At 53.8% G+C, this 15086-nt stretch overlaps 1 protein-coding gene across 1 annotated transcript in view; it reads right to left on the bottom strand.

Moving 5' to 3' along the window:
* Window positions 1-4943: 4943 nt before the first annotated feature.
* KIAA0930 (KIAA0930 ortholog) overlaps window positions 4944-15086 on the bottom strand; it is a 44334-nt gene continuing 34191 nt past the window's right edge. Inside the window, exons 3-10 of the mRNA XM_006866834.1 lie at window positions 11833-11955; window positions 11678-11755; window positions 11322-11423; window positions 9716-9856; window positions 8862-9056; window positions 6426-6588; window positions 5310-5468; window positions 4944-4984 (exon numbers count right to left, since the gene is read on the bottom strand). Coding sequence (XP_006866896.1) covers window positions 4944-4984; window positions 5310-5468; window positions 6426-6588; window positions 8862-9056; window positions 9716-9856; window positions 11322-11423; window positions 11678-11755; window positions 11833-11955 — 1002 coding nt within the window. The remainder of the gene's footprint in view (window positions 4985-5309; window positions 5469-6425; window positions 6589-8861; window positions 9057-9715; window positions 9857-11321; window positions 11424-11677; window positions 11756-11832; window positions 11956-15086) is intronic.

Below are 15086 nucleotides of genomic sequence, written 5' to 3'. Positions count from 1 at the left end.
GAGGGTCAGAGAAAAAGAGGAAGACCCCCAATGAGGATGGATTGGCCAAGTGGCAGCATCAGTGGGCTCCAGCGTGGCAACAGAAGTGAGGTTGGCCCAGGATCAGGCAGTGTTTCATTCTGCTGTGCATAGGATCACTATGAGTTGGTCCCGGCTCGATGGCACCTAACAACAACAACAATTTGCAAGGCATCAGAGAGCAGCAGCAAGGGGCTCAAGCGTAACAATGGTGAGAATGTGCAGATCGGGCAGTGTTTCCTTGCACTGTACACAGGGTGACCATGAACTGGAACCAACTCCACACATCTAACAAGAACATATACACCGGCTCGGCATTGTGGTAAAAATATATTCTTTAAATATCACTAGTGAAAAACCTCAACATGTTTCCCTGAAGATTTAGGGATTCTCATGCATAGAATTAGCTTGAAAACCATAAACTGTATCTATAGATTACTACGCTGGCTGAAGTGAGGAAATAAAAGTAAAAAATACTAAGAAAAGGCTGTGTGTTTCTTCGGGTCACCCAACAGTGTGGAAGGATTCAAAGTATGTTTATTCCTCTAAACTCAAGGACTTGAACGGGAACAACAAAAATATGTGTGTGTTGTCGTAAGTGCTATCGAGTGGGTTCCGAGTCTTAGCAACCTTGTATAGGGCTTCTGAGAAAGGGCTGGTGGGTTTGAACAGCTGGCTCTCTGGTTAGCAGTCCAGTGCTGATCCTGCAGTGCCGCACTGTGTACAACACTAGGGGGTGTGGTGTGGACCACCCTGGGGTGACACTGTCAGAGCGGTGACACCAGATGACAGTCTATAAGAAATTTGTGTTGTGTTTCAGCAGACATATATGATTTTTAACCAAAAAAATCCCTGTGGTTACAGCAATAAAAGCATTTTTTGTAGGCCCAGATTATGAGTATCAATATACCCACAAGGCTAAAACTCTATGTTAATTAACTTTTTGAACCTTCTAAAAAGGAGCTCTAAGGAGCTCTGGTAGCGTAGTGGTTACGAATCAGGCTGCGAACCTCAGGGTCAGCAGTTTGAAACTACCAGCTGTTCCGTGGGAGAAAGATGAGGTTTTCTGCTCCTCTAAAGATTTACAGCCTCGGAAACCCTGTACAGGGTCGCTAAGGTCGGAACCTGACTCCACGGCACATAACCACAACAAGAAGTAGGAATCAGCTCGGTGGCAACCAACAAGGGTTCTGAATGTTCTGGTTCAGGAAGAGGCCCACGGGGAGTGGGTGACGCCATCAGTTCATGCATGCCCTGTGACACCCCAGGGAAACATACTTTCTGTGTGCCTGGATCCTAAGAGCTTGACTTTCTCCACTTCTGAGACCCCACTCCAGGCCTCTTGGTGGGCGTGGTATCTCAGGTGTTCTCCAATGGCTGTTTGTTCCAGAGGCTCAGTGAGAAGGCACCACTGGGGACGTCAGTATCAGTGAATGAAGAGGAGGAACAGCATGCTCCCATCTCTTGACCCTCAGAGGGCATCTGACCACTTGGCCTCCGCCAACAGGCTGCCTCAGCCCTAAACTCCAGGCACAGATGTCGGTTGTACTTTTCCACTAGTGTGGCTAATTTTTTTCTTAAGGAGACGTGATTTCACTTGCTAATACAAAGGGTGTTATTAAGCCCACACAGGTAACGTCAAATGTTTTACATGGTGTTTGAAAATGGGTATGAAATTCCAGCTATATTAGAAAACTGAATTGAGTGCAAAGCCAAAGAAAACCTATAAACTTTCTTTGATTCTAGAGTCGGCAGATCGATTTTTAAAATGTAAACCTGTAAAAAAAAAAATTGGGGGCCAATGATTTAAAACCACCAATGTTGTTGTTGGTACATGCCATCAAGTCGGTTCTCTTAGCGACCCTGTACAAGGCTTCTGAGGAGCAGCTGGGGGTTTGAACCACTGACCTTGTGATTGGCAGTCCAGTGCTTATCCAATAATTCCATACCAATGCGAGAGTGGGTGGCTGAGAAAGTTTTTACTTGTCCTCAACAGTCTATTAACTAATCTATTTGTAAAGGAAACAGCATAAATAGAACCTGGTTTGATTCTAGGTGATAAGATTCTTTGGTGGAAATCACACCAAGAACAAGCCTTTGTTTTTGCTCATTTGACGGCTCTTGTGTTTGAAGTAAATATTCTTTGGAAATCATGAACCTGCACTGTCTTTATGGGCAATGGTGCAAGCTCACCTTAGAAGTTCCAGGAGGACATAGGCCCTTAAAACTAAGGGTTACCTGAATATTCACTCAGCTGTGGAAGGCAGGGAAGATGTCAATATGAACAGTATACCACCAATCAGTCTAAAGAAACGTTGTTGTTGTTATGTGCCGTGGAGTCGGTTCCGACCCATAGCGACCCTGTACAGGGTTTCCGGGGCCATAAATCTTTATGAGCAGAAAGCCTCCTCTTTCTCCCACAGAACAGCTGGTGGTTTCGAACTGCTGGCCTTAAGGTTCGCAGCCCAATTTGTAACCACTGCGCTACCAAATAGGAACCTGCTATTTCTCTTAAGAAATAACTGATATCCTCGTGACACATCCTGGTTTTTCTAGAAGGAAGGTTGTACACTGCTGCTGTTGCTAAGCGCTGTGGAGTCGGTTCTGACTCATAGTGTATAGGATTTCTGAGGAGCCGCTGGCAGGTTTAAACTGCCAACCTCACAGTTAACGGTCCAGTGGTTACCCTCCAGTGGTTACCCTCCAGTGCTCAAAGTTGCATGAAGGGGCTTCAGAGTTCGTGGGAAAATCCCATGAGCTTTTCATTCCACTTTTTCCATGAGCTTTCTCAAGTCACCTCATACTTAGCAAATACATGTAGGCCTTGGCCGTCCCTACGTTTGAAAGAGGGGCATGAGGCCAGAAAAAAGTAAGGCAGCCTCCCAAGAGGTGAAAGTTGACTACCACATGCTGTCTGGGACCCTGGTTCTGGCCCTAGTGTCTCCTGGTGGTGGCAAGTGTGGCCTTAAGACACCACACCTTAGCATCATAGCTTGCTTCAATTGCCCTCTGTGGAAGGCCTGACGCAGAGATGATTCCACCAAATGCCCATCCATTTGTGTAGGGTGTCACCACCATGGCTAGAAGGAAGCCTGTTTGTTGTCACTTCTTGTTCACTCTCAGGGAGTCCACAAACCTTCTACATTGCTACTCCTCGTCTGTTAAAGGTGCTGACCACTCCTTGGCCTTCTCCAATAGGAAGCAGTCAGCCTGTTTCATGCGTGTGCACATGCTGAGAATGAAGGCATGAACTCTAAAACACGCCATGTGCACACACTTCTCTGACCTGCACAGCACCTCCCCAAGTTCATGTGACCAAGCCTCACAATTACTGCAGGGGACAGAACACATGGCACCTCACAGATGAGGAGGTGTCTGCTCCACTGGCCCAGCCATGGAAATGTGCTAACTCTAGTCTCAGCCAGCTGGTGGGGGGCTGAGCACTGGCAGCCAGCTGTCTACCCTTGTCCTAGGTGCCTCTGGGGACAGCGGGAGGGTGTAGTGTGTCCCCAGCTCTGAGATTCAGTGCCTGCGGAAACAGCTCAAAACCTCAGCCACCTAAAACACAAACCTGGGCTCACTCCCTGGGCCCTCTGATGTGGACCACCCCAGGACACAGCTCTGGGCAGTGGACAACTGAGTGGGGCACCAAGCCCAGGCCCTTCAGCTGTCCTCATGGACAAGTTTAATAAAGGGGGTGACCTGTGACCCAAGCTTCACGGCACACCGGTGGCCACGCCTGCCGTGTGAACCCTGCACCCAGGCTGTCAGTGAGGTAGCAGGTTACAGGTGGGTAAACCGAGGCAGGAGAAAATGCAACAGCTGGCTTTTAATAAGAGCATACAAAATCTGGAAGAAAGCCCTGGGCAGCCCCGTCCCTGAGCATAGACCGGAGCAGGGCATGGTTCATTCTCTTCCTTATTTCCCCAAAGAGGACCTCCAGATGAACAGAAAACAGCCATAAAGAGACCCAGCTTACAGTTTATTCCCGGGGCTGGGGCGGCGCTCTGCCTCGAGAAGGCTCATGGTTTGAGAAGAGCACGTGTGTCGTCACAAATGGAAACGTCTTTGTGTTGGTGCAGCCGCGGGGCCCGGGGCTGGTCTGTGATGAGGGAGGACCAGCATCCCCAGTCCCAGCAGGTGAGTCCTCTCCCGACCCCTGGTGGAGGGGTTCTGCCTGCCCTCAGGTCCCGATTCTGTGGCCCCTCCAGCGAGGCCCCCGTGCAAGGTCTCCACACTGGAGGTGTGCGTCGGCGGTGTTCTTTGGCTGGAAGCAAAAGGCCATTCTGGCGGGGGTCAGGGCCTTTCTGGAACTGGGCATAGGGTGAGGTATTCCCAGCTCAGGGCCAAACTGTCCACCTCTGTGTCCCCCGCCTCCCGTGGTGACCCACCAATAGCCGAGGGCTGACACAGAGAGGGCAGGTGGGCTGATTGAGAAGCTGACATTTGTTAGCACATGGTTACGAAACTTCACGAGGGCTTTCTGGGTGGAGGGTTTCTCAATGGGCTCCAGCTAGGGGGTGGAGTGGGGTGGGGTGGGGTCCACTGCTGTCTGTTGGGACTTGGCCACGGGACACGTGCGTCTGGACATTCTGGACACAGGCTGCTCCCACACACACTTTCTTCTGGCCTCTTGGTGACTCTGGTCCCGTCATCGGGTGCACAGCTCTGAGATGGGCTGGGGCTGGGGGGTGACAGGCGGTGGGCACGGGCAGGAGCAGAGCCAGCGGGGAGGAAGAAGAGGCACTTCAGTTTGAGCTGGTGTTCCTGGAGTAGGCCCTGGCCCTGGGGGGGCCCCTGTTGGTCCCGCCCCGGCCCGGCTCGAGCGCTGGGCTGTCACAGAAGAGCCAGGGGTGGGATGGGGGGCGGTGGTACGGGCAGGCACTTGGCAGCACTTCCCGGGCCGGGCAGGGCTGGTGACGCAGCTAGGTCATTAGGACGGGCTTCTGCCGAACTTCCAGGATGTCTGGCCGGTGCAGAGGGAGAGACGATAAGACAGCTCAGCCTGCCGGGTGCGAGGGCCCCACAGCCCCTGGTCCCACACCAGGCCCACAGACACGGCCCACTCTGACCCCAGGGCCAGTGCTCAGCACACAGGCCCGAGGCTCACCTACCCACAAAGATCTCACTCCTGGGGGATTTCCAGCAGGGAGACCACAGAGGGATGAGATGAGGGAGACCCTTAGTGCCCACGGGGAGCCCGGAGGCCCCGGCCTGGGGTGTGGTGTGGTGACAGGGGAGAGCCACTCCATGGAAGGGGTCCCACTTGCCCACCTCCTCACCCCCGCTACCTGTTAGAATCCGATGCAGTGGTAACGTGATGTAGGTCAAATGTGCATAGAGAAGGAAGTTTCCTTCAGCTCTGTTCAGCTTCAGCCAGGACCCCACCAAAGACCGCCCTGTGCCAGACAGGGACCGTGACCGCAGATTGGTGGCGTTGTGCAGGTCAGCTGGAGGGGACACAGCAAGGTTAGGGCTGGGCAGTCCTGTCCTCTGCTGCCTTTGCTTATGGGTGCTCCCATCTGGATGCGCCCCCAAACCTCGCCTTGTCCTCCTCCTCCCCCATCTCAGGGAGTACAGGCTCCGAGGCTGTCACATGACTATAGCCGGCTCTACCATCCATGGTCTTGCCCATCACGGGGAGGGAGGCAGGTGACTCTTATGGTTTAGTTAAGGAGCCTCCTGCCAGGGGCGGTAAATGAGGGTGGGAACCAGCATTTCCTATGAATGTGGACATGTCCCCAGAGTGGGGAGGGGTATTCCAACCTCACAGCCAGCACATGCAAGGCAGTGCCAGAGCGAGGGTCAACCCTGGTGGGGATCTCGACCCACTGTCTCCGCACTGAGCATCCCCACTGGGCCTGGCTCGTGAAGTGTGCGGTGTGAGTCTGTGGGGCTGTCGCGCCATAGAGACACCCAGAGCAGCCCTGTGGCTACACAGACATGTCCACAGAATTGGGGGGAGGAGGGCTCCAACTTGTCTAGGGAGACACTTGGAAACCCTGAGGAACCCCACCAATGGAAGCTTCTAGAGTGCAGGGCAAGCTGGCCACAACAGACACTGGCCAGGAGTGAAATCAGGAGTCTCAGTGACTAATGCAAGGAGCCAGTGTTCAGTTCAGCCTTGTGGGAAGTGTCTCTTGTGCCCATCATCTGCCAGCCCTTCCTAGGAAGACTGGAGGACGCGCACCCACCCTGGACTTGCATGGAATGGACACACTGGAATGTTTCCACATTCTGAAGCCCCCTCGTGTATGTTCCTGAGCACTTTCTTAAGGGACAGGGGACCTGCTGGTGGAGCTCCAGGGTGGGAAGATACAGTGACTATCTGTCAGTTGTGGCTCAGTCAGCAAAAGAATGAACAAGATGATCCACTCGTCTAGACCCAGAGGGCCCAGGGGCATCACCTGCAGCCTCGTCCTCCCGGAAGAACTCCTCGCTGTCATTGGCCGAGTGGGACTTCTTCATCTCGGCCATTAGGCCCCGTGGCACCTTCCTCTTGAGGGATGGCGAGAAGAAGGCAGGCCGGTTGTTCCGCTCTGGGGTGGGGGGTGTGCTGAAGGAGGTCACCTGGGGACAAAGAGGACATCACCACAGCAGCAGAAGCTGCCTGTGAGGCTGCCACCCCTGCCATGGAAGCAGAGGGCACTGGGAGGCGGGCTTTAGAGGGCCTGGGAGGAGCCGGATGGTGGATCAGAGGTTCACCAGGCCTCAGACAATGGTTGGGCTGGAGGCGGGGTGTTTGTCTAATAAATCTCAACACTGAACCCTGGTCCAGGTCTCACTCAGCTCCCCCAGACACAGCCTGAGAGATACGGGGAAAACAAGGCAGGAGAGCCGCCTTGGCTTGTCCAAGGTCCACCAGAAAGACAGGGCACAGCTGAGATTACTTATCACTATACCTGTCCTCTAATACCTGCATCCTCCCACGAGAAGGGCTACACAGTGGGGTGGCTCTGCACCTGTCTCACCCCACTTCTCATCACACACCCTGCACACACACTCGGGGCCAGGAGGACACCAGTCCCTGCCCTTGAGGGGCTTACAGGCTCAGGAGGGGGATCGAGGAAGGCTTCCTGGAGGAGATGCAGCTCAGGATGGGTCTTGAAGGACGAGTAGGAGTTCGCCAGGTGAAGAAGGGGGGGAAGGGCGTTCCAGGCAGAGGGAACTTGGCCCATCTCCTCCCTCCTCCCCATGCAAACAAGAAATCTGTGGAACAAGGTGTGCCGGGCTGAGACAGCGCTGGGCTCCAGGCGGTCCACGTGCTGGCCAAGGAGCTGATGCCAGAAACCACAACACACAGTGTGTGCCTGTCACATGCTGGCTGAAGAAGGACGACGCACGCGCAACAGCAGACGCAGGGCGGGGCTGGCAACTACCCAGTCACCCCTGGGCTCTCTGAGGCTTCCTGCTGTGGGGACCCCGGAACTACCACACACCTCCACCTAGCAGTGCAGGCGGGCGGGCAGACCACTCCCATTCAACAGGTGGGTGGGGGGGTGCCAAGGTCTCGGTAAAGATGTAGTCAGCATCCACGTGGGTCTGTCCCAGCCCTGAGTGTAGGGCTCGTACACACCTCTCCCCAGGCTGACTTAAACTTATCTGTTTTAGGGTCCAGTGGTAGCTACCTGGCCCATGCCTACCCCCTCCAAGAACCGAACTCCCAACACAGAAAGAATCTGGGTCCCAAAGACTAGAGGCCCCACCTAAAATTTTCACCCATCTTCCTACAAGAACAGCAAGGACTGCTACGGGTTGGCTTGCACAACACACTCACTGAAGAAAATATAAAAAGGAGAGATATGAGGGGGAGACAAAATGCGGAGCACTGCCTTTAGATTGCTGACCCAGACCTCTGAGACCCTTCCCCACATCCTCACAGACCCCACCCCCACGCCCCCTTCCCAGACCTCCAAGACTCTGCCCACTCACACCAATTACCCTTCCCTCCATCCATACAGACCCCACATCCTCATCCCAGACCTCTAGGACCCTACCCATCCGTCTGTGCTGGCTCTCTGTGGGGTCCCAGACTTCCAGGACCCTGAGCACCCACACTGACTTTCTGTCCCTTTTCCAGACCTCCGGGAGAAAGCCCATCCATGCTGGCTCCCCATCCGTGTCCCAAATCTCTGGGACCCTGCTCATCTCCCCGGCCCCATCCCAGATCTCTGGGACCCTGCTCACCTCTCTGGCCCCATCCCAGATCTCTGGGTCCCTGCCCATCAGTACTGGGTGCCCGCCCCAGACCTCTATTTCCTCGCCCACCTGCTCCCTTCTGGAAGACTCAGGAGGGGCAGCATGACCGAAGGGCTGGGGGTGTCCTGCCTTTCCCTGGGTCCTGCAGAGAAAGGCCTGCACTGACCCTGGCCTTCCACCATGAGGGAGGATGGTGACCAGGAGGAACGGTCCCAGGAGAAGTGACCCTGGACTATAAGAGCTGTGTGACTGGACACGCTACGCTGTCTTGGCATCCTGGTCTGTAAGGCATGGGTTCTCAGGCCTGCCTGCCCGGTGGCTGGTAGCCTCACAGCAGTTAGTGGAGGTGACAAACAGAAGGACCAGGGCCTGGGCCCTCACCATCACCCCACGTGACTCAGGGATGCACATGCACTGGACGATTCCTTTACAAGGACCTGGCCTGGCTTCAGTGGAGGCTGAGGGAAGCTCAGGACTCAGATCTGTCCTGCTGTGTGACCTCGGGCAAGCCCCAGCCCTCTCTGAGCCTCAGCCTCCTCACTTGAGTGAGCAAGGACAACCTACCTGGCCAGGGGGCTGAGGGGACCAGAGAGGCGTGGGCAGAGAATCCGAGGGCCTGGCCCTCCCAGCCCTGCAGCCCTTACCCGCTCGTGCATGGGCGAGGCGGGGCTGGAGTCCTCCTCAGTACCGCAGGGGGATGTGTCCCCGGTGGACACGCGGCTGACCGCCATCTCGGCATGGCCCTTGCCCTGGGGCCCCTTCATGCGCACAAACTCCATGTTGTTGTACTTGTAGAAACCAAAGGACATCTTCTGTGCCATCCGAGCAGCCATGCTCACCTGCGGGCAGACAGCGGGGTCAGGGCAGCAGGCAGCCAGCCCCACTGTACCACGCGGAGGGGCAGCCTGCAGTGTCCAGACACACCCAGCACCTGGAGAGGAAGAGGCCACCAGCTGCCTGGGCACCCCTCCTCCCTTCAGGAATGCTGTCCGGAGCCCGTCACCAGAAAGCAGGTGACTGGGGAGGGTGGGAGTCCCGGCACCACCAAATGTCACTCTCAGGGAGTTACGTATGAAGGTCCGGGTACCTCCACTCAGTCCTCATGGAAGGAGGTGGTCCCAGTGAGCTGAAAAAAGCCCAATGAAGAAAGCTAGTCACTTCTGAGGGACCCCTACAAACCAGTGGGGGACTGTGGAGCCAAGCTGTGGGTATTAGATCATGGGGGCCCTGTGGGAGTGTCTGCAGACACTAAGCTGGGGCAGTTATATTGGGGGGGGCCTATGGGGGTTCTGCAGACACTAAGCTGGGATACAGGTCAATCGCTGGGTTGGGGGCATGGAGGGGATCTGCAGACACTGAGCTAGAACAGTTTAATGTGGGGGCTTGGGGGGCAGGGTCTTACAGAAGCTAAACTGGGGCAATCTGGTCATGAACCAGCCTCAGAATTTCATGAGAAAATGGGGTAGCAGGGAGCCCTGCCTAGCCGGCCTGCACTCACTCTGTTATCGTACACCTTCTTGAGCGCCTCGTAGCGGATGGAGCCCTGAAAGATGACCCCTTGGAACATGTTGGTTTTGTCACTGGCCAGCAGCTCTACGCACACCATCTCTCCTTCCCCCACGGTCATGTCGCTGAACACCTGAGGGGGTGCAACCAGGAGTCAGCACCCCCAAATCTCAACCCGCCTGGCCTCGCCCACCACATCCCTCACTAGCTGGAGGCTGGAGGGAGGGCTGTTTTGGGGGGTAAAAAAAAAAAAAAACGTTTCAAAGATAAGAACATTGAGGCCAACGTGGAGTCTTTGTCCAAGGTCACCCAGCTTTCCCACCACGACCTGGACACCAAGAAGACTGGACTTACGGGCTGGAAGACGCTGAACCGATAGAGGCAGGCGGGGCTAACAAGGCGGGACCAGATGTGTGGATTCAGAACCTGAGCTTTGGGTAGTAGCCCGTGGCCCTTCTAGATCATCAGGTTCCTCAGCCATTCTACTCCGCCCTGCCTCCTGTGTCCACAGCGTCAGGCCCATTTTCTGGGCTCTCTCCTGCCCCTGTTCTAGGGTCTGGCTGCTAGCTTGCACTGCGGACAACGGATACTGCCCAGGAGACATTTGGACCCGTGGGTCCTGGTGGGTACAAATCTTCTCTGGCTTTCCCAGATCCCCTCAGCCCCACGAGTAAGGGACTCCAGGGTCTGAGGAAGGTGCATAATTAAAGCCCCTGACCAGGGCATGCGTCAAGACAGCAGCCTGCCAATCAAGACACCAATGAATCAGAAGAGATCCTGAAACGTACTAGGCTTCTCCCAGGAGCTCTTCCTAGGGGTGAGAGGGCCATCTCTTGGGGACCAGGAGAGGATGATGACTGCTGGCCTCCCAGCAATTTCCACCCCTGTAAGTCTCCAGGCAAGTCACTTTATGCCCTGCGTGCATTTTCCCAACCTTGGCCCAGACAACTTCTGAAGCTCCACTCCTCTGGTATGTTAGATTCCAAGTTGGTGTGGATCTGTGCTGACTGTTTTCAAACTTAATTCTAATCTACTTATAAATTATATATATATACATAGATATTTATGGTGTGGCGCTATAGGGTCAGCACTAGACTGGGTTTTCTGAGGAGGAGCTGGTGGGTTTGAACCGCCGACCTTGCAGTTCAAACAGACTGCAGTCCAGTACTTTATCCTATAGCACTATGTTGTTGTTGTTAGATGCCATCAAGTATATATAGTTTAATTGTTGTTATTAAGTGCTGTTGAGTCAGTTCTGACTCATAGAGGCCCTGGACAGAGTTTCCAAGGCTGTAAATCAAATCTTTGTGGAAGAAGCCTCATCTTTCTCCCACAGAGTGGCTGGTGGGCTTAAACCGCTGACCTTGTGGTTTTACAGGAATAATGACCCTGTCTGTTTGGACAGCACTTTTTAAAGGGTTTACAATGTGTCCTCTTGTTCATGTGGTCATTTGATCTCTAACCCCGTAGGATAAGTAGGACAGATGATGGGGAGCATCCTTTACAGATGAGGAAACGGAGGCTTAGAGCTGGCCAAACACACCCGCCTATATTCAAGCGCGTTTATGTGAATCCAGACCCTGCCGGCAGCAGCTCACCTCTTCAAAACTGTCGATCATGAAGAAGATGTTGGGGTAGCTAATCTTGGACTCTTCCCCTTTGCTATCCATGGGGTGCTTGCTGGGTGAGGCAAACACTTGCTGAGAGAAAAGAAAGTTAAAGTGAGTGAGGCAACTTCCCCCCGCCCCAGCCCACAGTCAAGTGAAAGTGTCCCTCTAGATGGTTACTGTGTCATACTACTCTAAGGGACTGAGAGCCCAGGAGAACCAGGCTGCGGAGTGGTGGGACGCACCCCTCCCTCAAGGGCAGGGAAGTTGCATGGTGAGCACACATCTTCCCCAGAATGCACACGAGGGCGGCCACAGCTCGGCTCTTCCTGAAGGGCTGGGCTCACCTGGGATTTCTTCTTGTGGATGTGAATGTCCCCACCATCGGAGCGTGTGCACACGGCACAGGTGACCATGTAGTCCAGCTGGAAGACAGGGGCTAGCCAGTGAGATGAAGGCCGCTAAGGACCTCTCCCCCCACCCGGCTGCTGACCCCTGGCACCTTCTGCAGAACGAGGTTCAGGTACACGCTCTCTTCCCAGTCAATGTCAGGGTCCCCGAGACCTGGCAGCTTCTTGGAGTCCCTCCGGTATACCTCCACCTCCACCTCGGGCTTTGCCTCGGCCTGCTGTGAGGAATGGGGTAGAGGTGAATGCCCAGCCCCACCTTGGCTCTAGGCAGACCTGGACCCTATGCCTTGACTTTCTAGCTGTGTGACGTGGAATTACACAATGCTCCTCTCTGGTCTGTTTCCTCATCTGTACAATGGGCAAAAAGTTCAACCTCTCAAAGCCGCTGAGACAATTAAGACAGACCATTGCTAAAGTGTCAATGATAATAGTGAAAGTGACATTGCTCAAGCTCATGGTGACCACTAAGACGGGGCTGGTTATTTTATAACTTATTAATTCTGATTTGATTACAAATTATTTTATCATTGTGGTGTGTCTTTGAATCGGTTCCAACTCACAGTGACCTTGTATAGGGTTTCCAAGGAGCGGCTGGTGAGTTTGAATCACCAATCCTGAAGTTAGCAGTCCAATGCTTACTTACCCAGCTGCTCCTCAGAACCCCTATACAGGGTCATTTATGAGTCGGAACCAACTCCTCAGCACTTCACAACAACAAACAAGTAAGATGAAGGGGAACCAGAATTTGCCCACATCCCTTCTGCAAGGAGCAATCCATAGCAGCTTTGATACAACCTGTTCTGGCCCCGGTCCAGGAAGGCTCTTAGGTTCTCATGGGAGACTAGCCACCTCCTGGTGGGTGAGGCTGGGCACCTTGAAGGGCTAGGGCCCATATGCCTGGGAGGCAGTGCCCGTGGAGAGAGGGGCGGGCCACTCGTGGCCTAGAGTGACGGTCCCACAGAGGGCAGGGTGCCTTCCACTGCCCACTGTGGTGTAGCTTCTAAAAAGTTCCCTCACAGTTCTGAGCTCACATGACCATGGTTCCTCCTGTCCTATCAGACTGCCCTGCTTGTTTCCCTTCTTCCTATTGGGAGTCACCCTGCCCAGTCTCCTCCCTGACCACGTTAGCTCTGAGCTTTCACAACGTTGGCACCCACTATTACCTGCTGCCTCAGTGCATGACACCCTGGCATGAAGCATTGGAAGTCATCCCAGTGCAGCACCATGATTGGAGCGTGTCCAGGCGTGCATCAAAAAGCAGGTTCTAGAATCCATGACCACTCTGAAGGAGCATAAGCTGGGGGCACTCCAGTATCCAGCCCCAGGAGAACAGATACACAGCATGGTCCATCCACACCGTGGGATGTAAAGCCACACTGAGGACCCCTGGGATCTCCCAGACATCATGTGGAGAGGAGCAGCCAGGCACAGAACACAGTCTCCTCACCACAGTAGGCTCCGGTGGGCTGGGCAGGGCTTACCCGAGGGGAGAGCAATTATGGGAAGTGGTCACTGGGCCTCTGGGGTTCTCATCCAGAGCTGTCTCGTGACCAAGGGGGGAGGGGACTGCTTACACCAGTATTTACTTTGAGGAAAACTACTGGTGTGGCGCTGTGGGTTAATGCGCCAGACTGCAAAGCCATTTGAACTGCAAGGTCAGCAGTTCAAGCTCACCAGCTGCTTCTTGGAAACCCTAAACAGGGTTGCTACGGGTTGGAACCAACTCAACGGCACTTAACAACAACAACAACCAGATGTAAGTGTGAATGTTAAAGCATTTTGCTTAAGGGTATGTCAAAAAGGACTGCTACAAAATCTTCATAACCTTTATTACACAAATATATCAAAATGTGGTGCTACTGCTGTTTGTTAACATAGCCCCCATTTAGGTCTAAGGTGGTATTTCCATCTCCCTAATACTTCCCCTGAAGAATTCTGTACTCTTTGATGTTCACCTCGTCAAACGGCAGTTTGGGCATCAAGGGAGCTGAATCATGTTCCTTTTAAATGTTCTTTTGAGTTTGGGGAATAAAAATCAGTCTGAAGGGGCAAGACCAGGGTTGTAGAGGTAGACGCGGGAAGGTTTCCCAACAAAATTACCATAGGACGGCCCATGGTACAGAGAATGAGAAGGTCCCCTGTCAGAACGAAAAGAAATTTCCTTGGCACAATTTTCTGAACTTTTACTCACCAAGGCAGTTTTTAGTTCCTTAAAAATTCTACATGACAAGCCCCTGTGATTCTGTGATTATCCTGGGTCCTTCAAGAAAATCTATCAAGATGACACCTTTGGGGATACTAAAATACAGTCTCCCGTAACCTGAGGTGAGCTCTCTCTGCCTTGAGATTAACTGGCCTAGCAGATCGCCTAGGAAGCCACTGTTTGATTGGATCTTTTATTTGGAGGTACCCTAACGAGACTGTTATTGTTAAGTGCAGGCGAGTCGGTCCTAACTCATCGCGATCCTGTAGAGTTTTCAAGGAGCGTCTGATGATTTTGAACTGCTGACCTTGTGGATAGCAGTCCAATGCTTATCCAACAACACCACACCAGGACTCCCTAAGGAGACTGCACGTCTATTACTGAGAGCTTTCTGCAGCCACCCACTGATCTCAGTCAGGATTATACATGTTTTGTTTGGGATAAATCCGTGCATGTATGTACTGGACCGTGCGTAACAACACTTTTTGACGTATTCTCATTAGCTTGTTTTTTGCTTTTCTTAAATCAGCCTCTCCGACCACTATAGACGGGAAGCTGTGTGACCCGGGGCAAGTTCCTCTGTCTCTGGGATTTCGTTTTCTGTGAGCTGGGGCTACAATAATCTGTACCCAGGGCTGCCCAGGGCATCACTGAGCATGGGTCCCAGAACAGGACAAGGCCTGGGACACAAACTGGGTCCTCTCATTTCCGGAGATGTGGGCTGCCATAGTGATGAGAACGGCAGGCTGGACAGACAGGACGTCCCTCCCTGGGAGGGACCCCAGCATCCCACACCCTCTAACATATATGGCTGCTCCGAATCCCTCCCAGAGTCGCCAACAGGCGCCAGAAGCCCAGGCTGGTTACTATGGCGACGGCCTGCCAGCACCACCCAGAAGGGGACCAGAGGCTTGCTGCAGAGACCTTGCAGTGCGCAAACGCTGCGGCACAGACCACAGAGCGCCTGCGTGGGGTTTTCCCCGCTCTCAGTGTTTTGAAGGGTGCGGGCAGAGATGTTACATAGACTTTGTCTCCTCCTGGTGCCTCCTGAACCGGTCTCCACCGCGGGCCTGCCCAGGGGAACCCCTACAGGCCTCTACGTCCTGGCGTAAGCTTGTCCCCACTTGTGTCCACACACAACCA

Source organism: Chrysochloris asiatica, unplaced genomic scaffold (genome assembly GCF_000296735.1).
Source record: "Chrysochloris asiatica unplaced genomic scaffold, ChrAsi1.0 scaffold00097, whole genome shotgun sequence".
NCBI lineage: Eukaryota > Metazoa > Chordata > Mammalia > Afrosoricida > Chrysochloridae > Chrysochloris > Chrysochloris asiatica.
Note: the sequence above shows the minus strand (reverse complement) of the source record. Positions and strands in the feature narration are given on the sequence as shown.